At 43.3% G+C, this 27947-nt stretch overlaps 1 protein-coding gene across 1 annotated transcript in view; it reads right to left on the bottom strand.

The window, feature by feature from the left end:
* Positions 1–15: 15 nt before the first annotated feature.
* LOC134669699 (fibrillin-2-like) overlaps positions 16–27947 on the bottom strand; it is a 125572-nt gene continuing 97640 nt past the window's right edge. The window contains exons 48-58 of the mRNA XM_063527378.1: positions 24308–24478; positions 23446–23548; positions 16708–16989; positions 14534–14681; positions 13911–14055; positions 13459–13665; positions 12859–13013; positions 9948–10187; positions 4301–4391; positions 2132–2384; positions 16–1463 (exon numbers count right to left, since the gene is read on the bottom strand). Of these exons, the coding sequence (XP_063383448.1) occupies positions 1352–1463; positions 2132–2384; positions 4301–4391; positions 9948–10187; positions 12859–13013; positions 13459–13665; positions 13911–14055; positions 14534–14681; positions 16708–16989; positions 23446–23548; positions 24308–24478 (1907 nt within the window). The 3' untranslated portion in view covers positions 16–1351. The remainder of the gene's footprint in view (positions 1464–2131; positions 2385–4300; positions 4392–9947; positions 10188–12858; positions 13014–13458; positions 13666–13910; positions 14056–14533; positions 14682–16707; positions 16990–23445; positions 23549–24307; positions 24479–27947) is intronic.

Below are 27947 nucleotides of genomic sequence, written 5' to 3'. Positions count from 1 at the left end.
CAAATGAAACTATAATTAAAATAAAAAATATTTATATCCATTCGCTCTGACAAAGCTTAACATTCATGCTTACTGGTAATTAATACTACTTAGGACTAATAATTATATTATGTATTTTTATTAATTTGTATACACATATTTACAAAATAAGTTCATTGCATTTTTGTACTTTAAAACTAGTATAAAAGGCCAACGGTTTCTTAACAGATCCAGTCTAAAAATCCTAAAATTTAAATTGCTCAAAAAGTAAAAAGCTTACAGTTGGAAATGTAAAATAAATAATTTTCTTAGATCTAAATAAAATAATTACACTTTGTATTTTCTTAAACAAAAATTTCAGATCACTGGGGAAGTAGTGATAGGAAACAAACAGAAATAATAATATCGATATTCGATCTCGTTCGTTACGAGTATAACGAGTTGTTGAAATATTGTCTTAGAGTTTAGTAATGTAGTAAATAGAAAACATTACTACAAGTGAGACATATAAGATTGTTCGTAAGTTTTAATTAAGCAGTCAATCTCACATTAATACTGGCGAGACGGCCGGGTAACGTAAAAAGTGCTAGGCTCGGATCCGGCGAGTGGATTCACTTCTGCGTTCGGTCGTGCCAAGCGTCATTACGGGAGTCTATTGCGACTTGCCGAAATGCTAATCCGATACCTGCCCCACAGATATATGTCACTGGATTTTAATACATTACACGCGTAAGGCAATAATATTTAAAAAAAAAGCTTCTAGAACGCGAGTACGTGTGGCACCAGCAAATATTTGGTAAGCAGGGAGTTGATTTGTTTGCTTAGTAGGTAAAAATTTATTATATTCGATTGGTATAATTATATTAGATTAGACACTTAAGCGTATAGCATGTACTGTCGTAAATGATGTTACTAAAATGACAATACATAATATATGAATTTGATTCGTTATAAAGCTTATAAAATATTTCTTCTGAACAACTGGAAGTAAAGTGACGAAAAATAATCATAATAAAAATAACAAAAATGAAAAAAATCCAATAACAACACGTACAAAGTATTCTATTAATGTAGCAAAATTGGTAACATCAAACAGGCAAAATTATCGATAATATCCACCTTACTATATTATTAAACATTATTATCATTTATTATGGCATGGTACCGATTTTGTTTATTATTTATTTACTCATTTTCCTCATACACACAACTGTTACTATAAATCTAAATTGGCGTGGCAGTGCATTTAGATCATTAGTTATTTTTTGAGAAATATTATGTTAATTTTAATGGTATTAGTCCTCACTAATCTCCGATATCAAGCACGAACCCATGAATTCAGCATAGTTGCGTATACTGTAGGGTGAAGCGGTCAGCGCTTCGGCGGTGAGATCCTGACCGACACGTAGAGACGCAGCGGCGCGGGCACTGATGTGTCGACACCTCTTCGTCTCCGTCCGGTACTCGGCGGCGGCGTCACGAATCTAAAACACATTCTTCAGATTCGATCTTCGCAATCTTATTTCCAACCATAACTATATTGACGATACCAAAGAGGATTCCAAATAGAGAGTTACTGTCATAGGTAGCTCCAGTACATTTACTGCCATCTTTCGACAGAAGATTAAAACTGTTAGAACGCCATTTGACTTTGATCATTATTCTTTCACTGATTATGTGTTAACTTGTTAAATATTAATATTAACGCCATCTACTCGAGCGTAGGCTGAAGGTTATGGCGCCATCGCTCGAAAACATTGCACCATACCTTTGGCCTGTCTTGGCGTGTCGAAAGATGGCAGTCAATTTACAGTGGCTACATAATTTAATTTGACAATTCGCCTCTATCAACTCTTTTTTCTTTGACCATACGTAGTTCCATAACCTATTGGGGTAGTGGGCGCTTCTTTTGCTGCAGCAAAACTCGCCACTAAGTAATTGGATAACGACTAACAAAAGAGTACCCATTTTAATTTTTAACAAGCAGAAACGTCTGCAAACGATGCTATAGATTTGCGGGCTATGGATGAGGTCTTGGTGGCTCAGATGGCAGAGCGTTGGAGTATCGATCCAGAGGCCGTGAGTTCAAGTCTCACCCAAGACAGTAATTTTTCCACTTTTAAATTTATTCTAAACTTAAAAGAGTACCCACCTGGCTTCAAGCTCCAGTTGTTGCTCAAGTACCGCGTCAGGCTTCAAGTGCCTTCGCAGTCTCAACGCCCAGCCGCCGTCCCGGCGCGAGAGCACAAAGTTCCTGTCGGGGTCTCCGTAGGCCAGCCTGTAGTGGGCCCGCCCGCCGCCAGCGGCCGGCAGCAACCGCAACAGCGGCGCCCGGCCCCATGTTTGACGAGGTGCTGCTGAGACCACTATCAGCTCTGCATCGGGTTCAAGTAGTGAACGGCGACCTGTATACAAATGTAATCCTAATCATTTTTAGTAATTATTACACGACTATAAGGGAGAAGTGGAAGTGGGAGTTGGAAGGGGTAGACCTCGGCAAACTTTCTCTGATCAGATCGGGGAAATCCTGAAGAAAGGTCAGGTCAAGAGCACCGTAAACCGGCGAGCGTGTATGAGGAATGTTATGAAAGTGAAGGAAGAGAAAGAGGTACGTGATGATCGTAGCAAGTGGAAATCCGTGATCTCTGCCTACCCCTCCGGGGAATAGGCGTGATTATATGTATGTATGTATTACACGATTGCCCTCGAAAAAAAGAAGTATATTGTTTATATTGTGTACTTAACACAATTATATCCAAACGCTACGCTACACGATTATTAGATACGTGTGTGAATGTTGGCAGATTTTTAGATCAATTACTCAAAAACGGTTTAACGGATTTTATTTTCAGCACACTAATAGTTTATAAAAGGAAAAGAACTTCGGATGCCTTTTATCTTGGAACTCATCCCTCGAGGGAATGAATTGGGGGCCGAAATTTTATATCCCGATAACTAAAAGGAGGGCATGGGGAGTTCTGCGACTTTTACCCGTATGAAATTGCGTGTAGAAGCTTGTTGAATAATAAGCCGACTAACTGACGCGTACTAAACTTTTTGGAAATGCGTAACGACTGCGCTAAACTTCTTCTAGTTTATATTTGCCTCGTGCCAGTTCAAGTTAAGTCTACCGCGGCTGGACGTTTCCCAGGCGACACTTACGACGGCGACTGTCTAATATAATAGAACTTACTTTATCAACTATCGTCTTAGCAACTTAAGTACGTGTTTGTTTGAAAGGTAGTCAGTTCAGTATAATTTATTTCATCATTCATAGCCTCTAGCAAGAGAATGCTTGCAATGTTTATGGCATAATACACTCGCTTAAATGCCTATCACTATTCTATTTTATATCCCCGAATATGATGCGTTAAGAGAGATAACGCAAAGTGAAAATATTATGTAAACCCCCTCAGAATTGAGTAGTGTAATAAAACTCCCCTGCATCCAGCCAACCAAAGTAACTTTTACAACGTTGAAGGAACGACGGTCTCGGCTCTTTATTTATTCACATCACTCGCGTTTGAAGACTTCAATCAGAGATAGATATCGTACACATAAGTAAATATACCACTTAAAATAACTATGTAACTGATTAAATACAGTGTGGAAAGATAAGTCGGGCCCTGGAGGGAACTAGGAAACTACCTTAAATCCTTAAGCAGGCTCATCAATGCAGTTTTGTTTCTTTTTAAAAATAAAGGAATGTCTCCTTTAAGTAAAATTAGCCAGCTAAAGGATTTAAGGTAGTTTCCCTCCAGGGCCCGACTTATCTTTCCACAGTGTATATTAACAATGGATCACTCACGTATTTTGAGTCAAGTCCGTTCTTGATATATTTAATGTGTCTGTGTGTGTACTCGTAGATATTTATATTTAAGACGCGGGTAGATACTAGCTTTTAACAACTAAACCTACCGTAAATCAACCTAGGCTGTTTCGAGTACACGTTGTTTTTGTAAAGAGTTGTGACAATAAGAAGATGATTATTTCCGAGTAGATAAGTTCTTACTAGAGGATGATGAACACATTTTTGTCTTGAAGATTATTGTATTAATTTAGGGCTAACAGTTTTGAATGATTCACAGTTAGTCTCACTAGTCTTAAATCGACCTCGAAAGCAATACAAAAGGTAATCACGGTTTATATCCCGGTCGATATAAGTCTTGTAATTTAGAGTTATTCCAAAAAATATATATTGCCCACAATTGCAATGAAATTTAGTGTGTCTTCAAGTTCGTTGCCACGCTACTGCAGCTGCAATGAACAATTGAACATATAGTTTTATAATGACATGGCTAAGAATAGAAGGCGGGCTTACGTCTCGAGCGGCGTCTTCGCCGCCTCATGACTGTGGTTCCGTTGGCGTACACGATGCCTTCATCGGGTGCTCTTCTTCTGCGTCCATTCATCTGTATAAAAAATATTAATCACTGGTTACATCGAATTATGATTTTTTTTTTCTAGCCTACTTTGGTGTCCCACTGCTGGGCAAAGGCCTCCCCTCGTTTTCTCCACTCGACCCTGTCATCGGCATTTTCCCACCATTTGGGGTAGAATGCGTCCAAGTCATCCCGCCATCTCCTTTTCGGTCTGCCTAAACTCCGGCCTGCACCGTCTACTGTATCCCGAATTATGATTTATGAAAAAATAAACTCTATATAAATATATAATACCTATGTAAATTAGCCTAGGGGGGCTATGGGACATTCTTACATACACAAATCGACCTAGTCCCACAGTAAGCGCAAAAAGACGTGTTTTGGTGTTAGACATACTTATATACCTACCTAGAAATAGGTACCATCCATAACTCTGAAACAACCGTGACAAACATACAAAATAATTGCCCGAACTCAATGTAGTTGCATTTAAAAAGTTAAAAAATAATCCAGGGTAAACGAAAATGTGGAAGAAGACGAACCTCGTGGCTCAAAAACCTCAGGTCAAGATGAGCACCAGATCGCTGTTTCGAGCTGCAGCGTCAAAAGTGAAAATAGCCCTAATGATAGCCAACCTCCGGCAGGAGACGGCACCATAAGAAGTAGAAGAAATAAATCTCAGTAATACAGGTTTCATTCTCCCAAATCTATATTCTCCTTTTACGCATTTACTTACTCAAGACACTCAAAACAATATTTTATCTAAGATGACTTTCCAATTGTCTTAATGTACATAATAAAGTGAAAATTGTTAATAAGCTTATTGTAATATCATAAAGATTAGGCTGAATAAATAGAGAACATTTAAGTTACCGACTATCTCTTATCGAGCGCAAACAGAAAGCCGTCACAAAGTTTAGACAACTCACAGGAGACCTATTATTATGAAACGAGAATTCAATATTAATTTACGTAGTATAAATCCCATTAAAAACATAAATGTGAAATAAGAGCCAAGTTCAATATTAAGAATATGCGTTGTTGTTGACTTCGCCGGCAAAATAATTGTATTTGGCTTCTTTTTTTAACAGGTCGGCTTTGTGGAACTAGGTTTCTAGGCTTTAATATTCTTAGCTCTAGATGTCAAACATTTGTCTTGTTCACAAAAGAAAAATCTCAAAAAGTGATGTACAAATATCTGATCGTTGTTACATATTTCACTTATTTGGATCAGTCTTCGCCTCGACACTCGCTGAGAGAAAAGATCCCTTAAAGTTATAAAGCCTTTGAATCAATTTCACGTGTACTTATTTACGTATCTAATGTGCTACCTACCTACTTCTTATATGTGCAATAACACGTTTTAATAGTACTCGACTCGCTAGCAATAAGAATAGGTTACGACAGAATGAATCGCTATAAAATAACTTAGGCTCAATAATTATGCGTATCCAGCGAAATGATATACATGGAAGTATTCTGTCCGCTCAATTATGACCCAACGCAAACTACCCCGCGATAGGCGGTACTTACAAACTGCTCGATTGGCAATCTCAGTACGCGACCGAGATGACAGTCAGTGACAAATGGCTAAATTGATTTATAAAAACAACGTTTTTGTAATAAAAATATATTCATGTGTCGTGAAGTGGTGCAGAAGTTATTTTAGTTCATACCAAGGACAATGGAATCACTTTTCACTTGTAGTAAACAGATAACTCCAGTAAAATTTGGAAAAAACATGACGATTTGTTTTCAATACTACCGTGCTAAGCTAAAACGTAACAACTGCATACGACTTTCATAACAACATACGACTTTTTAAATTGCGAGGATAATAGGGATGGTGTTATGCCAAATGAAGCAGACTATTTTATTAACTTGTGTTTGGTTTAGGTATTTTCTATATAATTATAAATAAATTCCTTCTTACAGATTTGTATTTTCCTTTTTTATTTCATGAGATGGAGCTATAAAAAAACTACCTAGTTATTTCAAATTAATAATCAAATTTGGTATTGCCATTTTACATTACTTTCCATTCAGATTCCCACAAGATGCTATTCGCAGAGAACTATGGAAAAAAGCGTCCAATTAGAGAGACATGAAATTGAGTGGATGCCTGGCAAGATATCTAGAATGGTGTACTTTCGTTTGGGCCAAATACATTTCGCCAAATTTCACTTCCCAACAAACTTATCGCAATAGTTTCATTTCCCAAAGACACCTTTAGCAAAGTTACACTTCGCATATAATTTATTTGGTCAAATTATCATTTGGCATGATTTTACTTTGTCAAATGTTATTAGGACAAAAACTTATTTAGCAAACGTTTTTTATTGTCTAATATTATATTCCAAAAAGACATGCTGCGCCGACCCCAAGTGAATGGAACAAGGACAAGAGAATGATGATTATATTACAATGAAGTATTTGAACAAATTAAATTATAATTATAATTATTTATTATTTTTCAGTTGATGATTATATTCCAAAAAGATGTTTGGTCAAAATTGTCACTTCGCAAATTTGACAAATAAGCATATCTATTTAAAGTAATTTTTGTTATGTTAATATAGGTACGTTAAATTCTACGTAATTTGGGTGGGTTGGGTTAGGTTTGAACTGCGATCCTCACAAAACGGAACCACTATCAGAAAAGTGGGTTAGGTTAGAACTGTGACCCTCACAGAATCGAAATGCTATTAGAAAAGTGGGTTAGGTTAGAACTGCCGTCCATACAGAAACGAAATACTGTGTACTAGAAAAAGGTCATCGAAGTGGATTAATTAATTTAATAGAATAACGAGATGTAAAAAAAATTGCATGTCTTTTTGACTAAAATGTGGTTTAAAAATTGGTAGTTATTTACAATTTTTGGGTTACAATTATTACTTTGGTGTTATTTGCTTTAATAGAATAGCAAGATGTAACAAATTTGGTTATCATTTTATATTAAAATGGAGTTTTAATTTTAGTGATCATTTACTACATATTTTAGAGAAATGTTTTTTTTGACGTTACATTTTACTATGTACATATATGTAATGATCAGCTAAATACCAGACAAATAAATTCCGCAGCCTCCTCTCTATTGGTACCTATGTAAATTGTATGCCATGCAATATTTTGGGACATGTAAGTTATGCTTAATGATACATTTGACTAAATAATATTTGGTAAAATGAAACTTGTCCAAGTAATTATTTGCTAAACAATAACTTGCCAAAAAAGACTATTGCTAACTGAAGATATGCGATAAGTTGTTTTGCCGAACATTTTTTTGGGAAATGATAATTTGGGAAACATAGTTTGGGATGTGATACTTTGGGAAACGTTTTTGGGCCATTCGTTAGTAAACCATCTAGAATATGTTCTATTCATGAGATATAACCCGTGAGATAATCATACCCGGTCTCCTATATGTAGATACATTTTTCCTATCATGCTTTCACTGAATTAATTTAACAAATGCACACAGAAAAAAGCGGCAAATTTAGAAAATGTAAGCGCGCGAACGGCTGTGGTCCCATACAAAATTTTCATTTTGCACCTTATTCTACTGACAAACTTGCTTGACCGGGTATATACATATAAAATATTCTGAACTGAAAGTGGGGATTTATTGTGACTCCGCCTGTTCAAATATTTTTGACCCGATTCTTGTACCCATGTAAATTTTGCAGACTGTATAGCCAGTCCAATTTCTAAGATCAAGTTCGCCATACATTTACTGTGGCGTACTTGATCTTAGAAAAACGGACAGACTATACCTGAACGTGACTTCGCACTGCCATACAGATAGATAATAAAATATACAAAATACTTATTATAGCGGAATACATTTATACAACAATGATATATATTTACTTATGTTGAGTTAGTCTGTCATGTCATAACAACATTTTAACTAGTTATCTTTTAATCTGCATTAAATTATTATACGTGAATTATTTGACTGGTTCTTCACTGTATGGCATAAACCTATCCCTGTCCAAGTCATATTCTAATCAAATATGAACCGCGAACTCTAAGCGGCCAGTACGTACAGCAAGAAGGTTATTAGCGGATTAATGTCGCTGATTGGTAGTTATTGACATTATATGCATTTCATCTACACTTAGCTATGTACCATTAGAGTAATAAAGATGACTCTTATTTTGTTTACCAGCTTTGATTACAGGCTCTGTAAACGCGTCGTCCTATTTGAATGTAGGCGTAATTGTGTGTGTGTGCTAATTTGGCCCGAGAATTTGAACGGTAATGTTCCTAAAGGCGGTTTCCATACTAAATATATGCGTTCACTGTGCGTATCAGAGTGTTTAAGCCGGCTAAGCCAGATATACGGGGCTTACGTTACAGCACAGATTTATACCTTCACGATCAGACGCGAGATTGTACGCTTATTCTGTCTTATTAACCTGTTCTAGGTGGGTATTTAATTACCTTTGCAAGCTTTCACTGTCGTAAGTAATTGCAAATATGATAAAAAGGCCTGTAAGATTTCCTAGTAAAATGAATGCTTGGCATAATGAAACTAGGTCCTAAACCAGCCGGTAAATGCAAATGAATGCAAATTAACACATATTTTTCATTTATAAGAAAACAATCATTAATCCTCCTAATTTTTCCGGTCGCATTCAAAACCACCACCATTTTGGAGTTTGGACCACTTTGGAAACCTAAATCAAGAATTGCCGCTTGGCGTAGACACTAGTTTTTACGGAAGGGACTGCCATCTGACCTTCCAATCCAGAGGAACTAGTTTCTTGTTCGGATTAGACCAGTTTCCCTCATACCAACCTACATAGATCTATAATACGAGTGGTATAGATGTACTTGTACCTGCTATTAAAGCACGTTTTTATACGTGATATTACCCTAAAGTACGTAATATCGTCGGTAATGGTAGAACACGGATAACAACTCGTAATCCGTACCAACTCTTGCGTGAATCGATTCGGCTCAACTTAAATAGGCGCTCAAAAGTTTTTCCAAATTCAATTGTAATAACTTCAGCCATTCGTATTCGTACGCGGCATTAAGCAAGTGTGTTGAGCGCCCTAACGAGTTGGAAGCCGGTTGAAATCGAACGCCAATACTGAAGTGAGACTGACGAACGATCACGATAGAGAAGAGAAAATATCCGATATAAACGATTCACACTGAGCCGGATACTTTAGGTAGTTAAGATCGAGCTTAATTCAAGTTTTTTTTTTAAAGGAAACGCAACGGTTAACAAAGATATCTTTAGAATAGTCATTTTATTAACGAAATGAGTAACTTAAATAATGTTTAATCAAAACTTAATATTCAGTACAAATATTTTTTTACTCGTTAAGTCAACCGTCAAGTGCAGTCAAACTGTACCCAATGCTGATCAATTTGACTAACCTTGAAACTGAAGGATCCTTACGTAGATATAAGCTGGTTTTTACTTCCGAGGCTCCGATCCTATACGCGATATATCTCCTATATCATCCGGTGGTGCGCCGTCACGTGCAGTCGACAATACCGTTGACGTTCATAAGCATTATTCTTCTTGGAAATAAATTATCTGCAAAACAGCCTACAAACTAGACTAACCTTGCAACTGAAGCATCCTTCCGTAGATATGAGCTCATTCTTTCCTCCGATCCTATACTGGTCTTGTACGGGGAAGACGGGCGCGTCTCCGATATCATCCGGCGGTAGTGCACCGTCAAGTGCGGTCAGACAGTGTCCGGCGCCGACCAGCTGGTAGCCGGTGGGGCAGCCGCATTGGTACGAGTCGCCGAATGCTGAGCAGCCGAAGAGACAGCTTGCAGTCGCGCAGCCGCCCGCCAGCTGAAAGGTTAAGGTTTTTATAGTTGCTATTTCATACGAAGCCTACTAACAGCCGTATTCGAACAATGAGATACGTCAAATACTAGATATTGAAACTATATGGATCGGATATGTCAGTGTCAAACTGTCGTTTCTTCTTTCTTCAAACAAAAAAGTCACTTTTGACACTTGTTTAACACTGACATATACAATCCATGTCGTTTCAATATCTAGTATTTGACGTATCTCATTGTTCGAATACGGCTGTACGACTCTTATTTTGATATTAGACGTTGAGCAAACTACGCAGTGCCGGATTTACCACTAGGCTGAGTAGGCTGAAGCCTAGGGCGGCAGATTTTAGGGGGCGGCAATATTTGGGTCAAAAAATGTACGTGCCGTTCAGATAGGGTCGACCAGAATTTATTTGTAAAATTTAAATAACAAGCATTATTTGTCGGTTTTGCCGCCCTCTGTCATGTCAAGACCCTTTATATTGAGATAAACAGACGGCCAGTCGGACAACAAAGTGATCCTATATGGGTTCCGTTTTTTCCTTTTGAAGTACGGAACCCTAAAAATGTAGGTACCTACTATTTTCTCGAAAAAATTTCGCGCTCGCTACGCTCGCGTTTTCATTTAAGTACCTGCATATTATTTGTGACCCATCGGACCACATTGTAAGTTTGGGATGGTCGTCGATTCTTGTGTCCTGGTAGTATAATGCTGGGTTCCGTTTTTTTTCCTTTTGAAGTACGGAACCCTAAAAATGTACCTACCTACTATATTCTCGAAAAAATTTCGCGCTCGCTACGCTCGCGTTAACTAACTACATTCTTTGTGACCTATCTGACCACCAACTGACTACATTGTGAGTTTGGGATCATCGTCGATTCTTGTGTATTCATGGTATTGAATTTCACTAAATTCTCCCGATCCCATGCCGAAACTCAGGATGGATAGAGAGCTCTCGATATCAGATACGAGCTTAATTTTCATGACTTTCCAGCACCACAGAATGAGGGATATTAGCACGGCCTGTGTAATACGTATCCCTACTACTGTCATCTGCAATCTGCATAGCAATGATTATCATTGATATGCAGCATTAATAGCACAGAACCTAGTGAAACGCCAGCGGTAATGTTCACACTATCGGAGCAGCTTCCGTCTACTATACGGCTCATATGCGTCTACCGGACAAAAAGGTAGCGATCCATTTTTATAACATAGTCCCTCGAGCAGACTCGATGCCAGACCCGACCGAACTTCTTAGCTATATCCAGCCTGACTGCCAATGCTTAGGCATTGGTAATGCCTCACCTTGTTTTTCAATGGCAAAAAACCCAGCCGTATCCACCATAACACCAGATCAGGCAAATATAACGAGGTCGCATCGTCATTGAGTGACGTCAAAAACGGGCCATATAAATCTGTATCTAAAATGTGACATTAGTGACGTCACCTTACAGTGCGTGAGATCTTAGAAGAACCTTCGTAATTTAGAAAAAGACTTCGGTTATCGGTGGTAACGTACGAAGGTGATACTGCTGTTCTGCTTTCTTAATAGCTGATAAAACTTTTTGAAGTTATCGTAAAAAGTTAAGTGGACAATTAGCATCAACATAAAATAAACCCTAATCTAAAGGCTCTTAAATTAAATTTCGCTAAATAACTATATTGCGATTAGACTTATTGTCATAATTTAAATAAAATGGAATCAGAATTTGAATTTCGACCGGAGGTAAATTTGAAAACAGAATGTCATCTCACCATGTCTCACGCTTCTGGAAGAAATTATATAGAGCTGAGAATACCTATCGCATATTGGATTTTCTTCGATCATACAATCAGACGTGGCACGCACACGCATTAAAAGACGTATTATTACTGGGAGTGTCGATGGACGAATGAGTAGAGGGCGTGCACCCAGAAGATGGACAGATGTGGTCCAAGACGTTACCAGGACTTCACTCCAGGCAACTATACAAATGGCTGAAGATCGAACGGCCTGGAGAGCAGTGACAGAAAGAATAGCCCAATAAAGTCTTGAAGTTTATTAAAATATTTACAATTATCGCTCTTCTTAAAAGTTGCCGCTTGCTTCACAAAATATTTATAAACATTATATACAATTTCCCGCGATTGACTATTTACAGATATACCCTTTTTGAAACGTGTCTCCATTAAAATCAATTTAAAAAATATCTAATGAAATAATAACGAATATATTATGGTGGTATTAACTGCTCTACATAGTTCAAGACGAGAAAAACGACTGCACTCTTTGGGTGTTGGACTGCCACTAATTCGTCAACCAAAGTAATTGAAACTGTCATTTTCTATTACACGATTACGTCCGATTATAGCCGAGAGCCGAAGGTTCTTCTAAGATCTCACGGACTGTACATGCATTTTAATATGGCTATGGTGTGTTGTACTAAAAAATTAAACGCCTCTGATAGGAAAGTAATTTAAAAAACCTATAAGCGAGGCGAATAGGGGCGGCAAAATCGGCATAGCCTTCGGGCGGCAAATGTCTAAATCCGGCACTGAAACTACGCAAGTGCACAAATGCCGCGTTCAGTTCCACGCGCCTCTATGTCTCATAACGAAGGTTTACCTCAATAGCCTAGCGCGCGGTCAACATTTAAGAATAAGTAATTCGCCTCTGACTACAACGCTCTATTACCTGTAGACACACGCCATGGCCGCTGTCCCAGCCGTAGCCACCAGGACAGCCGCAGCGGTAGGCGCCACCAACAGGGAAGCAAGGCGATGAGCCACAAGGCCCGCTAGCGCAAGCATCTGTAGGCACGCAGATACCGCTTGACGATCGTGTTGTACCTGACAAAAGAAATTTTTAGAAACAATGAAAAATAGAAGAGTGTAATATTGTATTCGGTTACCGCGATAGTTACTCATGAAATAAAACTATTGAGCGAACGTGGTCACCCGTTGACCACGAACACTGTAAAGGGTTAGAAACATCAGGGTATAGTATGAATTCAATAAGCGCGATATAATCCGTTTCAATAGTTTTATTTCAATAGAAGAGTGTGTCAGCAAAAAAGTTCAGCATTGTCATACAGTTCGTGGTTTGTAGCGCTGATTTAGCCTAAGATTTGAATTCCAAGCAGAATCCATGAAGGGGGAAGGCGTCATGGTGAGCCCATTCGTGAAGGTTCACAGTCTATAAAAGTTTAGGAAGAAGCCCAGCGGTGAACAAATAAGTGATGGTATTGGTGGTGGACCGATTGTGAAATAGATTGAGGACGGAAGGTGCACTCACCAGCAGGGCAGTCGCAGCGGTAGGATCCAGCATAATTACGGCATGGGGACTGGCAGCGGCCGTCCGCGCACTCGTCGCGGTCCAAGCAGCGCGAGCCTTCCAAGTCCAAGCGGAACCCGCGTGGGCAGACGCAGCGGTACGAGCCTAGTAGGTTCACGCATTTGCCCGGCGACGGACACACGCCTTCCTCGAGACACTCATTCACATCTGCGAACATGGAAAAATAGGAACAAGGAATACAAAAAACCTGATATGCAGTTTTTTAATACAACCTTTAGTTGCGACTCGCGATAGTGGCTGGAATTTCAAAGCGTCGACAACAATATCAATAGCAATAAGCATAAGGTAGCTGTCTTAAGAGCTGCAGTAAAACAAGTAGCAATCGGGTAATTTCTCACGCAACAAACATAATTATTTTATTCAATGAAATCCCATGGTCTGGGTTTGCTCACCGATACAGGCATCGCCGCGTTTCTCATAGCCCTCCTGGCAGGAGCACTCGTAGGACCCCTCGGTGTTGGTGCAGGTCTGTTGGCAGGTGTGTGTACCGGCGGCACATTCGTCCACGTCGCGGCAGTTCGCTCCGTCCTCGTCAACCTGGCAACCGAACGAGTATTGCTTAAGAGCCCATCAACTTGCACACTAGCGCCACTGCTAAATAATTGTGATTATTTAAATTTAACGTCAGGAATTTAAAAAAGGGGGGCCGCTACGTACTGTATTGTCAAACTAGTTTTTATGTTGCTGGATTCGTAAGTTCGATTCGATCCAGTAAGTCAAAACAAAAACGGCCGTTTTAACTTTGAACGCGTAGATGGACGAATCCAGCAACATAAAAACTAGTTTGATGTATTACAAAGGGAACCTAAATACACAATACAGTACGTAGCGGCCCAATGTTTTTTAAATACCTGTCGTTAAATTGAAATAATCACAATTATTTAGCAGCGGCGCTTGTTTGCACGTTGATGGGCTCTTAATTGGTGCCGTCTAGAAGTGGCAAGAGTGCAACAGACTGTTTGCAGCGCACTCGCCCGTCACATAATACAATCCGTGATGTAATCGTAGATGTTACCTCGTATCCTGTGCGACACAGGCACTCGTAAGAACCCTCGGTGTTGCGGCACAGCTGCTCGCAGGGCGGCGGGCGCGCTGCGCACTCGTCCATGTCCACGCAGATACCGTCAGCTGACTTGTAGCCCCGAGGACACACACAGCGGAAACTATACAACAAAGATTATACATATAGTACACTGACAGACAAAAGTCATATGACCGGCCGGGGTAGCCAAGGTTATAAGGTCGCTTCGACAACGAAAAGCATTATGTCTCTCTATCACTCTTCCATATTAATGTAACAGTGACAGTTGCGTTTCGATCGCTACGTAAGCTTAAGCGATTGGCATCTTGGCTACGCGGCCTGTACTGATTTTCTAAAGAAAACCCGTACCGGAATAGGCAACTCCCGGAACTCTCGTCATATTTGTTATGGCATGATCGAAACCGCAAGCACACCAACGAGTCTTTTACGAATTTACTTAAATCGCAGATGAGGTGTCTAATCGCCCGCCATCTTTGGGCAGGTAGGTGACTGACCGGTGAAAAAGTAAACGAGTAGCATAGAACGAGTTTTTAGTATCACTATTAGTGATCATTACAGCTTCATACTAAACTTACAAACGTTCAGTACCTAAATAACAATTTCGTACCTGTAGTAATATCTATAGAATTTTCTTTATCTAAAGACAACTTAACCATTTCTTAGTTACCAAATTATAAGATTCTGCTTTTCAAAGTTAATTATTTGCATTAAACTTTCAGCTACCTTTGTATAATACAAAACGTAGATATAATCCAAAATGATAACATCCACAAGTTTGACTTTCGTTGACAATGGAAAGTTTGCTTAAACAATTAGAAGAACTCTAACTATGTATCAACAGTGATAACTTCGCTGAGAAAATCGAAAATAGATGCGCATAAATTACCTAATTACTGTCTTAGCAATTATTGACTACAATCTAGTTTAAATTTGCGAAATGTCGCTTTAATTTAAATTGAGCTAGGTGAGGCGTTCGTCGTGATTTCTGCGAATTTCAAATACATTTCTGACAATCCGGTTACCTGTCTAATTTGGTACTTGAGTAGGTACTTGACTTTGTCGTGGAAACTAGGAATGCAGTGTTCAATTCTGGATACAGAGGCTTAAATGGTAAGCACGAATAATTATATTATGCCTTATTTTGCATTAAATTTTGTATCTACGTTCGTTCCCAATCCTTCAATGAGGGTATCGTCTTGGGTCGTCCCATTCGTTTTTCGTCAAGTTCTTAAATTTGTCCTATTCTACTTTCGTCACTCATTCTACATTGAAAGCCACCGACGATTGTAACGAATGTAGAATGAGTGACGAAAGCAGAATAGGACTAATTTAAGAACTTGACGAAAAACAAATGGGACGATCCAAGACGATACCTCAATGAGTACGAATAGCCTGAAATACCGAGAACTCTTTTCTTCGAAATAATAAATGGTTTCTTTTTTTAAATACCGCCGAATAAGGAAATCAACGTAGGTACCTGGTATGATTTATAATATAATTTAAAATTGATTCAGTATAAGTACACTACAGAATTCAGCATAATTCGGAGAAACGACGTCTTTGATATCTACCATGAATAAGTAGCGTGGCGAGCCCACTCACAATATTAATACACGAGTAAGAATACAAATAATTTTTCATTCCTTGATAGAATTATATACTTACTTCATTTCTACAGTTAAAATATCTACTATTTTCATAAAACTTCTGGTCATACGCCCGCCTTTGTCATTGTTAGCTGTGACTGGTAAATCTTTTTTACACGACTGCCCAAAAAAGGAGTGTATTGTTTCATACATATACTGTACATACTGTATGGCACTAAGACTTATCTAGTTCGTCTGCTGTAAAACACGCTTTTCGAGAGCTTTGGTATAGAGATTCATTCCAATGTTTCGAAGTCGATGACATTTCGTCGACTTAAGTCGCAAACCTCCCAAGTCCTCCGGGGGAGTTACGAGATTTACGACTTTGTATTGTTGTCCAAGGTAGCAATTACTAATGTCGTTACATGGAGTTACGAGGTTTGCGACTTAAGCCGACGACTTATCGTGTAGCAGCAAACAATAACAGTCATAGATATATAATACAGAAAAATAACAGACTTATGATCCTGTATTTGTATTTGTAAACATCATTTCACTCACCTGCCAATAGTATTAACGCATCTGCCAGGCGTACACAATCCAGGCATAGCCGCACATTCGTCCACATCTCCGTATATATCTGGTGCCACCATGGAGTCTCCCCCTCCCGTGCCGCCACCCCCGCCGCCACCGCTACCACCGCTGCCTCCGTGGCTACTGCCCTGCCCTGGTGGGGTGAGGTTCTCAGGCGTGCAGAGGTCGAGACGTTCTTGGGTGCCTGGTTGAGGGCAGAGCTCGCACTCCGAGCCCCACGCTACGCCGAGTGTGCAGCAGCATATCGCTCTGGGAGTAACGAGGAAGTGTTATTTTTGTTGCCATATTGAGGCTAGACTAAGCACTACTAAATTAAATACTCCAATTCTACCTATAGAACTAGTATTTTTTGTTAGAAATGTTCAAATCTGCATTTATTAGAGTGCAAGACATGATGAATAGAGACTTCATATCGAACTTTTGTACTTAATATGATTTTTTGTTAAAATATACTATGCTGCCCTGCTAAGCCAAATAGTGCTATCTCAAAAGAAAATTCATTGCTAACTTATACTCTAGTTTCTATTATGTGTTCCGTACTCCACATCGGATATCTTCATTGAGAGAGTAACGCGATCGTTGACCAATGATGCCGCTAGCGTCTATGTAGTCGCTCCGCCCCACGCCGTGACGTAGTTCCGCTTCCACTTCCTGCGAACCGTTGCTCGCTTCCCGCCACTCGCCACCGCCATGTCATTGTTTCGTCGACCGTCTTGACCGATGGTCCGCAAATATTTTTTGCGTATATTTTTGCAGCATGGTGCTTTAACATTTCCGATCCAAAGCTCGGTCGATTAAATAGTGAGATATGGCAGAGATCGCCACTATTAGTCTTTTGGCGGTCTCGCGATCGAAGTCATCGAACGGTGCTTTTCGATTCTACCCACTTTTTTCTTGCTAAATTAATTTTCACATTCCATGCTGCTAAAATCGTTACCGTTAACTCGCATTTTCGAGATCGAAGTAGGAAGTGCGTCAGTGGTTTTTGTTAACAAGTGGTAACAAGTCGCTCCGCATCGGAGAGGGAACGCGCGGTCATCGTGCCTGCGGCGGCGGCGGCGGCGCCCGGGCGGCGCGGCGGCGGACGGCCTGCGCGCGCTGCTTTCGGGCGCCGCGCTTCGCTGATAAGGAGGTTTGGATTGTCTCGAACCATCCGGTGAGCCAGTTTAAGATATTCTAATTTTATTGGCGTTCAGAAGTTACTTCGTCACTAAAGGAGGGTTCTCAGGCAGTAGCCTGGGAGTACCTCGTGTTGTTAGTTGCGGCGCGACCGGGGCGCCCCGTCCCCCGGCGCCCGCCCCCGCCCGCGCGCGCCGCGTCTTCTGCTGTCGTCCAAGGTGACTCCGAGACACCGCGACGCTGCGGGCCACGGTGGACGCCTCCAGTCCGCAGGACTCGGAGAGACGTCACACGCCCGCTCCTGTTGCTGCAGTCGCGGTGCGGACGCCTCCAGTCCGCGGGACTCCGAGAGACGTCACACGCCCGCTCCTGTTGCTGTAGTCGCGGTGCGGACGCCTCCAGTCCGCGGGACTCCGAGAGACGTCACTCGCCCGCTCCTGTTGCTGCAGTCGCGGTGCGGACGCCTCCAGTCCGCGGGACTCCGAGAAACGTCACACGCCCGCTCCTGTTGCTGTAGTCGCGGTGCGGACGCCTCCAGTCCGCGGGACTCCGAGAGACGTCACTCGCCCGCTCCTGTTGCTGCAGTCGCGGTGCGGACGCCTCCAGTCCGCGGGACTCCGAGAAACGTCACACGCCCGCTCCTGTTGCTGCAGTCGCGGTGCGGACGCCTCCAGTCCGCGGGAGAGAGCCCGCTCCTGTTGCTGCAGTCGCGGTGCGGACGCCTGTCGCGGTGCGGACGCCTCCAGTCCGCGGGACTCCGAGAGGCGTCACACGCCCGCTCCTGTTGCTGCAGTCGCGGTGCGGACGCCTCCAGTCCGCGGGACTCCGAGAGACGTCACACGCCCGCTCCTGTTGCTACGCCCGCTCCTATTGCTGCAGTTGCGGTGCGGACGCTTCCAGTCCAGCGGGACTCCGAGAGATCCGCGTGGCTCTGCGAGACGTCACACGCCCGCTCCTGCAGCTGCGGGCGCATCGCGGGTGGATCGCGCCAAGGTGAAGGCGGACCGCTTCTGCGTCCCGACGTCGCCGTGATGATGCGTGCATCGGCGCCTCCCGTGCCGGTAACGTCCGTCACGCGCACCGGCGCCTGTCGAGCTGGCCGCCACGACGGCGCCTCGCACCTGAGCCTGGCGACGGTGGCCGCCATGATGGCGCCGCCCGCTCGATGACACCGCCTGCCCCCCGAGCTGGCCGCCACGATGGCGCCTCTCGCATTACGCATCGACGCGGTGGCGGCGGCTGCCACAATGGCGCTGCCCGCCACGATGATGCCGCCCGCCACGATGGCACCACCACCTGCGCACTGGCGCCTCTCGAGCTGGCCGCCACGATGGCGCCTCTCGCCTCACAGCAGTGCCTCCCAGACCAGCCAGCCAGACGGCGACCGCCTCATGCACCGGTGCCTCCCGAGCTGGCCGCCACGATGGCGCCTCTCGCCGCACGCACCGGCGCCTCCCGAGCCGGTGGCGGCGGCCGCCACGATGGAGCCGCCCGCCTCACGCGACAACGCCTCTAGAGCGGGCCGCCACTATGGGTCCTCGCCTCACGCACCAGCGCTTCCCGAACCAGTGGCGGCCGCCATGAACCGCCCGGCCTCAGGCACCGGTGCCCCCCCCCCCCCCCCGAGCCGGCCGCCACGATGGCGCCCCTAGCTTCACGCACCGGCGCCTCCCGAGCGGCGGCGGTTGCCACAATCACGCCGATGCTGCCCACCGATGCTGCAACTACGACGATGTCGTCCCTTGCTCGCTGGGCGCCACAGTATCAGTTTTGTCCTGTCCACATGGTTCCATTGAGGTACGCAGGCGCCTATAGCTATGGTGCATTAGAGAGAGTAACGCAGGTATAGGTATGGTATGGTACAGCACGAACAGACCGCTAAGCTCTTGGTTTCGGTTAAAGAATCCTCCGGCGACGGCAGACAAGGTCGTAACGAGCCCCGTCCTAGCGCGGCTCGACTGCCCGGAGTTGAAAGCGGTAAGATATGTCGATACTCAGAGGAAAATACGTCGTGTTCCCGGGCTTCATAAAGGTGCTGATCGACTTCGCTGTGTCGCTTCGAAGCTCCTACGACTTCTCGAGGCCATGGAGTGGTCCAACCAGAGAACAGCTAGCGACAAGGCCCTGTGCGACCGCTCGAAACCGAGGTGAAAGGCATCGAAAAGGTCTGCAGACTTCACATAATTATCTCTGCTTGCTCGCGCTCTCCAGCTTAAGTTCCGTCTTACAAAGACGAACTCGTGCGAAAAGCCATAATAAACAAAATGGGACAAATAAACCCGCTGCGCCTGAACAAGCTTGAGTTTCCGGTGCTAAGAGAAAGGGGCCAGGAGGACTCCAGCAGTTTCCATCTGTCTGTATTCGACATTATCGAAACAGTTTTGTTACGCAAAGCGCCAAAATCGATTTTAGACTTGATTTCATCAGTTCGATTTCCTTAAAAGCATGCTACTAACTCGATGCCCTATACTAACTCGATATAGGGTGTCTCTTCGGATAAAGCGAATTAGACCATCACGCTCCTAGACATCACGTGGGACATGCGGCACAACACACCGATTGAAAGTTTTCTTTTTCGCGACATACAGGCCTGCCTTGCTGCAGAGTTTCTCGCAGAAATGAGACTCAATGCCTTCTGTTCAGTCTCAAATTCGCAAACTTTAGTTCATGGAGGAAGGTGAAGCCTTCGCAGTCCCCAGCAACACAGAGCTGCCGAAAGCCTCGCACCACTTTCTTCCTCATCTTATGCAAGCAGTCCGTTACAATCTCCAATATTGGTAGACAATGTACGAGGTAAGGCCCTTTCAGCGAAGAGTAACCGTTAACGGGCCGCATCTGCAGCGCTGACGACAGAAGTGTAAACATACAACCGCACCGGTACAGTATACATAAAACGACGGCGACACTACATCCCTTCCGTTACTACGGCTGTCGCAAAAACTGCTGATGCCAGCAGATCGTCTACAGGTCGCGCTGGTTGCTTGCTACTTGCCAGGTCGGTACAACCCCCGAGGGCAACGGTTTATCAAGAAGTCACTGCGCGCCCGAGTGGCAGCTGCGCCCAGCAGCCGCCGAGACTGTCTTCACCTGACAGGCGCCTTGTTGGCCGGCCTCCGCTTTCGAGAGCCCTCGCACTGTGCCACGGTATTTCTTAACAGACTCATTGAACTGCTACCACGACCTTTGACAGCTGCCTGTGAGACTTGGCATGGATGTCTCCACCTCCCAGCCTAGTCTGTGTACTGCGACGGCGTGATAAGGAGTCTTAAAGCAGCTGTGGTAAGCTTGCAATTTACTGGCGGTCCTAGTGAACACAACGTCAGACCGCCCTCCCTTACGAGTCAACGACCTTAAGAATGAGGCGTAGCTCCTGTCAGATAGGACGCTCCAACACCGAGCTGGCGGGATCAGGAGTGACGTCCGCTACTGGCGTGACTGGCGCATGCATATAACATGCCAAGGTCTAACGCTACGTAGCGAACGAAACGCAACTGTCACTGTCTCACTAATATGGAAGAACCGGATATTCCCGATTCCGGTACTGTGTTTGTATAGAAAACAGTAACGGGAGCCCCTAGATCGTCCCCTTGTCTAGGCTGCATGTACGGCCACAATGTAGAAACGGTCTTTATGGTGCATCAAAAATAAGATCAACTGCCAGGTACCTCTATCCAGTGAAGTAGCGAGCTATCTCAGACGTCTATTTCTATTATCCATGTTAGCTTTCAGAACGATACTCGTTCATAAGCCTCTCACAAGTGCTGTGTATGAACCACTATCGGACACTATGCCTTCTTCCAACGCCATTAATAGCGAGACCAGCGCCTCCCAAAGCACCAGCTTGGGACGCGAGACATCTACTTGCCCTAATTTAAATAGCCCTACAACGTTAGGTACGTTAGAAGAAGTACGATAGAATAGCTGCCGCACTTTTGCTGTTAGCATCAGGCAGCAGGGTCAATGACCTTACTCTACTACACTGTAGCCCGGGCAATTACATAGATAACTTTAACGCTATTATTTTGTGTCCGAAATTCGGCTCTAAACCAGATAACGTGTCTTACCGACTGGACTCTTAGAAGCTCCGGAATAAAGTATAGACCCAGTATAAGTAGGTAGTCTGGGTACGTCACCTTGCGAGAATTACACAAAATGTTAGGGGACACTTCGCTTATTTCTTTCAGCCACAGTCTCATCCAAGCCGGCCTCGCCTACGATTGCTTTTGATCCACGATGTACTTAATAACTAAATTGGCTGGAAAGCTATTCACTTAGCGATATTTTCGCTTATGTTAATTGGGAACATGACTCGCCGAGATTCTGCGGATCGGATGCGATTTCGAATGAGAATTCTCTTAAACCAGTTTCGAACCTGAGATTACAATTTCAATTCTCAATTTCCTGTAATTCACATTATAACGAGTCACTGTGATTTCATGGGTTGCAATATGGTGTATACATATTTATTCGTTCTCTGAGTTCTATGACAGTAGGTGTAGCCCTATCGCTTGCGCGCCCGCTAACTCGCCACCAGGAGATAATAAACAGGTCTCAATGAAGATATCCGATGTGGAGTACGGAACACATAATATAAAAATTTTACCTTCCAATAAAATTATTATTATGTTTCCTATCCACATCGGATATCTGAGTAATGCCTTCCTGGCAGGCTACTAGGCTACTTTTATGCCGACGGTACTTCTCCTCAACAATGACATGGCGGTGGCGAGTGGCGGGAAGCGAGCAACGGTTCGCAGGAAGTGGAAGCGGAACTACGTCACGGCGTGGGGCGGAGCGACTACATAGACGCTAGCGGCATCATTGGTCAACGATCGCGTTACTCTCTCAATGAAGATATCCGATGTGGATAGGAAACATAATAATAATTTTATTGGAAGGTAAAATTTTTATATTACTGAGAATTCCATTTACAAAATCATTTGTATTTGAGATAGCGTTATTTGGCTTAGGATAGTATGGTAGTATTTAGTATTTCATGGTTTAGTTCAGGGCATCATTATTTTGCGGACTTTAGTTGCTTAGGAATATTTTTTTAGATAAGCTTGGATACGATTCGTTTATCAAATTAGAGTCCGTCTAAGCTAGTTGGACAGAACAAACTATGGAAATGTCATTACAAACGTCATATAATTTTTAAGTTGTTTTTAGGGTTCCGTACCCAAAGGGTAAAACGGGACCCTATTACTAATACTCCACTGTCCGTCTGTCTGCCACCAGGCTGTATAAAACGGGACCCTATTACTAAGACTCCGCTGTCCGTCCGTCCGTCCGTCTGTCACCAGGCGTATCTCAGGAACCGTGATAGCTAGAGAGTTGAAATTTTCACAGATGATGTATTTCTGTTGCCGCTATAACAACAAATACTAAAAACAGAATAAAATAAAGATTTAAATGGGGCTCCCATACAACAAACGTGATTTTTGACCAAAGTTAAGCAACGTCGGGAAGGGTCACTACTTGGATGGATGACCGTTTTTTTTTTGCCGTTTTTTACATTATGGTACGGAACCCTTCGTGCGCGAGTCCGACTCGCACTTGGCCGGTTTTTTAGTTACAGCCACTTACTTGGTGACCTGACTGGGTGCCGGCGGCGCGGCGGCGCGCGGCCACGGCTCCGGCACGCAGCGCCCGCCGACCAGCGAGCGGTAACATTGGCCTGTACGTCGATCTGTGCACAGTACTCTTGTTAACATACACTGTATTTATTAAAAGATAATATCTAACAAGGAAAGGTACCCATCTGTCCGGCTCCGATTTGATTTATTTTTAAAACATGAAAAAGATGATTTTTTGTTATTTCGGCTCACTCATATTTTACAAATACACTTTAATGTGTCTCCAAAGTCCTCGATGTCACTGGTTGTAGCCTAAGCCTACGTTATAGTTTGTCGATTTGTAACTAGCCCAGAACTGCTAATCCTATTGTCTATTGTTAAGTAAAAACACGCGCTACTTACCTGCAAAAAAGGGTCTTAATTATTCTAATTGGCATCAGAGCGCGGGCTAGTCCAACGCTCAAAAAACCAGTGTAGGTGCGCTCTACGATAACGCGCCTGTGTTACGCATCTCGATGACACGTTTTAGACTGGTTCGAGTCGCCAGCATTCAGTAACCGTAGAGAATCACACGACCCTTTTTTACAGGTAGAGGCACTTGCGGTTTCACTTAACAATAGACAAAGAAATAACGGCTCGGGGCCAGTTACAAATCTACAAACTATACACTCACCGATGCACGCGGTGCCGTCGCCGCTGAGCTCGAAGCCGGCGTCGCAGTCGCAGGTGTCTCGCACGCCGGGCGAGCAGCGAGAGTCGTCCTCGCACTCATCGATGTCCTCGCAGGCGTCCTCGGCGTTGTGCGGAGCGGACGTTCGGCGGTAACCAGCGTTTATAAATAATAAGGGGGTAAGCCTCTATGTTACACTCACCGATGCACGCGGTGCCGTCGCCGCTGAGCTCGAAGCCGGCGTCGCAGTCGCAGGTGTACCCGCCGTCCGTGTTGACGCACACGCCGGGCGAGCAGCGAGAGTCGTCCTCGCACTCGTCGATGTCCTCGCAGGCGTCCTCGGCGTTGTGCGGAGCGGACGTTCGCCGGTAACCTGTTTACAAACATAAAAAACTGGTCAAGTGCGAGTCGGACTCGCGATTCAAGGGTTCCGTACATCAGACAATTTTCAACATTTTTTTTTTGTACGTGAAACGTGATGTGAGTGAAACGTCTTGAAAAACCCGAATGGGTCAATCAAAAACCAGATGTAACATGAAGTTTTCTGGCGTGGTGGCTTATATCTCTAGAACTCTGAAAATTAAATGCCGAACAATAGTACAAGTGTCCAAATGCGAAGACTGAAGACCGAGCTCCGCGTAGAGCTGAAAACTCGGCGCGTCCGACAGGTCGCGCTTCCTACAACTTCCGAAAGTATTTTAAAAGCGAAGGCCGAAGAGAGATAATACCTACAGGCTGGCCAAAAAATAAGTGCATTCCCGTAGCCGGGGAGGTTTTGGGATTATACTGATCAACTTTTAGTATGGGACCAACCCCGAAATCGCGAAAAAAAATGTATCCACCTATAGAAAACGGACCAGCCAAAATGTATGAAACAGCCAAATTTTTCTTCGCGATTTCGGGGTTGCACGTTGGCAACGGGAATACTTAGTTTATTTTTTGGCCACCCTGTATAGTGCTTTTTAAAACACGTAACAAAAGTAACCTAATTAAACAGTACTACAAGTACCATTGCGACTATGTGCCAGATACGGCCTAGTCGCATTTTTTGTCTTCAGTCCGACTCACGCTATAAGCTATGGGACGCTTCGGGCCTTTGGCCTTATGCGGATATCTGCCTAGGGCCTTCACGATAGCTGTCTACATCACGTTTCACTTAAACCATTGCGGCTGTGTCCCTAAAAAAACGTAACCGCATTTTTGTTCTTAAATCCGACTCACGCTTGACTATAGATTTCTAATAGGTTTTCCTATCATCTTTAGGTAAAGGACTATTTTGTGTATTTTTTTCAGAATTTTAGACCCAGTAGTTTCGGAGATAGAGGGGGGGGAATGGTCATTTTTTGTCTATTTTCTTGAATAACTTCTAAACTTTGTATCGTAAATTTATAAAAAAAATATATTTGAGATTCTCACAATGAGCTCTTTTGTTTGATATGTAACACGATATAGTTTTCAAAACTTGGTTTTTTAATTTTATCGTTTACCCCCCAAAAGTAGCCCCTATGTTTAAAATTTATTTGTTGACGTTACATATCCGTCTTTGGGTCACAGACTTACATATGTGTACCAAATTTCAACTTAATTGGTCCGGTAGTTTCGGAGCAAATTGGCTGTGACAGACGGACAGACGGACAGACAGATGCACGAGTGATCCTATAAGGGTTCCGTTTTTTCCTTTTGAGGTACGGAACCCTAAAAATAGAAATAGAAAATATTTTATTTGGCGTAAAAAAACATACATTTGGTAGGTACAACATAAATAAAGAAACATACACCAAATAGGATGCCGCTCAGCATATGCAGTGTCTGTAAGACACTGCGCTGGTTTTCAGGTCACCCAAAACTAAAACTTAAAACTAATGAACAGAAACAGCAACAGAACACGTGTAAGAAAGAGAGAGAGAGAGAGAGAGAGAGAGATCAAAAATATTTCTTATAGTTCACGAATATGTAAGTATGTATCTCTTTTGGAATATGTCCGCTTAGTTAAAAACTGTGTTGGGTTGCGAGTAAATACTTTTTTAGGTTGTGCTTAAAAGAGGTAACGGATTTGCAGTTTCTGATCGGTGGCGGTAAATTGTTCCAACACTTCGTTGCAGCACTTGCAGCATATCGGAAGCTGCCACGAAAAGCGGACGTACTATGTTGAGTAACGTTAAGTTTGAGATCAGTGGTAAATCAGTGGTAATCAGTGGTAGTGGTGGTGGTGGTTGCGTGACGTGCCCAAAATGCGCTCGAGTATTTATCAAGAAGATAGGGTACGTAAGCCACCTAAGAGCGCATCAAAGAGTGGATCAGCTACACTCTAATAACACGGGCTAACGTAATAGGAGCAACTACAAAAAATCCTGATGTGGGTGTCATTAAAGGAAAAAAGAATGCGTTAATGTGAAGCTGTACACACACACCTTGACCAAAGATATTTGAGAAATGACCAAAATGACTTACCTTCAGGACAATTGTAGGTACTTGTACGATCTCACAACGTTCTCGTAACCGTGGAGACACGGCGAAGGGTCTGCAGCCTATAATCCTTATTCATAACACTTTACGCGCCTGATTAAGTTAAATTGTTTTATCCCTTTCTTACAAATACATAAATCAAAATTACATATATAGACAAACGATATTAGCTAATTGAGGTTTATAGCGCGTTTATGAATAAGGGGGTAAGTCTTTACAATGTGTACGGTCAGCAGCCAACTTGTAGCCTCACGGACCCTTTGACTAAAGATCTATGAGAAATAATGACTTACCTTCAGGACACGTGCACTTGCACGACCCAACGACGTTCTCACAAGCGTGCGGGCACGGCGAAGGCTCAGTAGCACACTCATCCAAGTCTTTACAATGTGTTCCATCAGCAGCCAACTTGTAGCCTCACGGACCCTTTGACTAAAGATCTATGAGAAATAATGACTTACCTTCAGGACACGTGTACTTGTACGACCCAACGACGTTCTCACAAGCGTGCGGGCACGGCGAAGGGTCAGCAGCCGACTCATCCAAGTCTTTACAATGCGTCCCATCAGCAGCCAACTTATAGCCTCACTGACCCTTTGACCAAAGATCTTTGAGAAATAGACTTACCTTCAGGACATGTGCACTTGTACGACCCAACGACGTTCTCACAAGCGTGCGGGCACGGCGAAGGTTCAGCAGCACACTCATCCAAGTCTTTACAATGCGTTCCATCAGCAGCCAACTTATAGCCTCACTGACCCTTTGACCAAAGATCTTTGAGAAATAGACTTACCTTCAGGACATGTGCACTTGTACGACCCAATGACGTTCTCACAAGCGTGCGGGCACGGCGAAGGTTCAGCAGCACACTCATCCAAGTCTTTACAATGTGTTCCGTCAGCAGCCAACTTGTAGCCTCACGGACCCTTTGACTAAAGATCTTTGAGAAATAGACTTACCTTCAGGACACGTGCACTTGTACGACCCAACGACGTTCTCAGAAGCGTGCGGGCACGGCGAAGGTTCAGCAGCACACTCATCCAAGTCTTTACAATGTGTTCCATCAGCAGCCAACTTGTAGCCTCACGGACCCTTTGACTAAAGATCTTTGAGAAATAATGACTTGCCTTCAGGACACGTGCACTTGTACGACCCAACGACGTTCTCACAAGCGTGCGGGCACGGCGAAGATTCAGCAGCACACTCATCCAAGTCTTTACAATGTGTTCCGTCAGCAGCCAACTTGTAGCCTCACGGACCCTTTGACTAAAGATCTTTGAGAAATAGACTTACCTTCAGGACACGTGCACTTGTACGACCCAACGACGTTCTCACAAGCGTGCGGGCACGGCGAAGGTTCAGCAGCACACTCATCC

The sequence above is a fragment of the Cydia fagiglandana genome, chromosome 12, assembly GCF_963556715.1.
Source record: "Cydia fagiglandana chromosome 12, ilCydFagi1.1, whole genome shotgun sequence".
Lineage (NCBI taxonomy): Eukaryota > Metazoa > Arthropoda > Insecta > Lepidoptera > Tortricidae > Cydia > Cydia fagiglandana.
The sequence above is the reverse complement of the archived record's forward strand: the minus strand, read 5'-3'. Positions and strand labels throughout refer to the sequence as shown.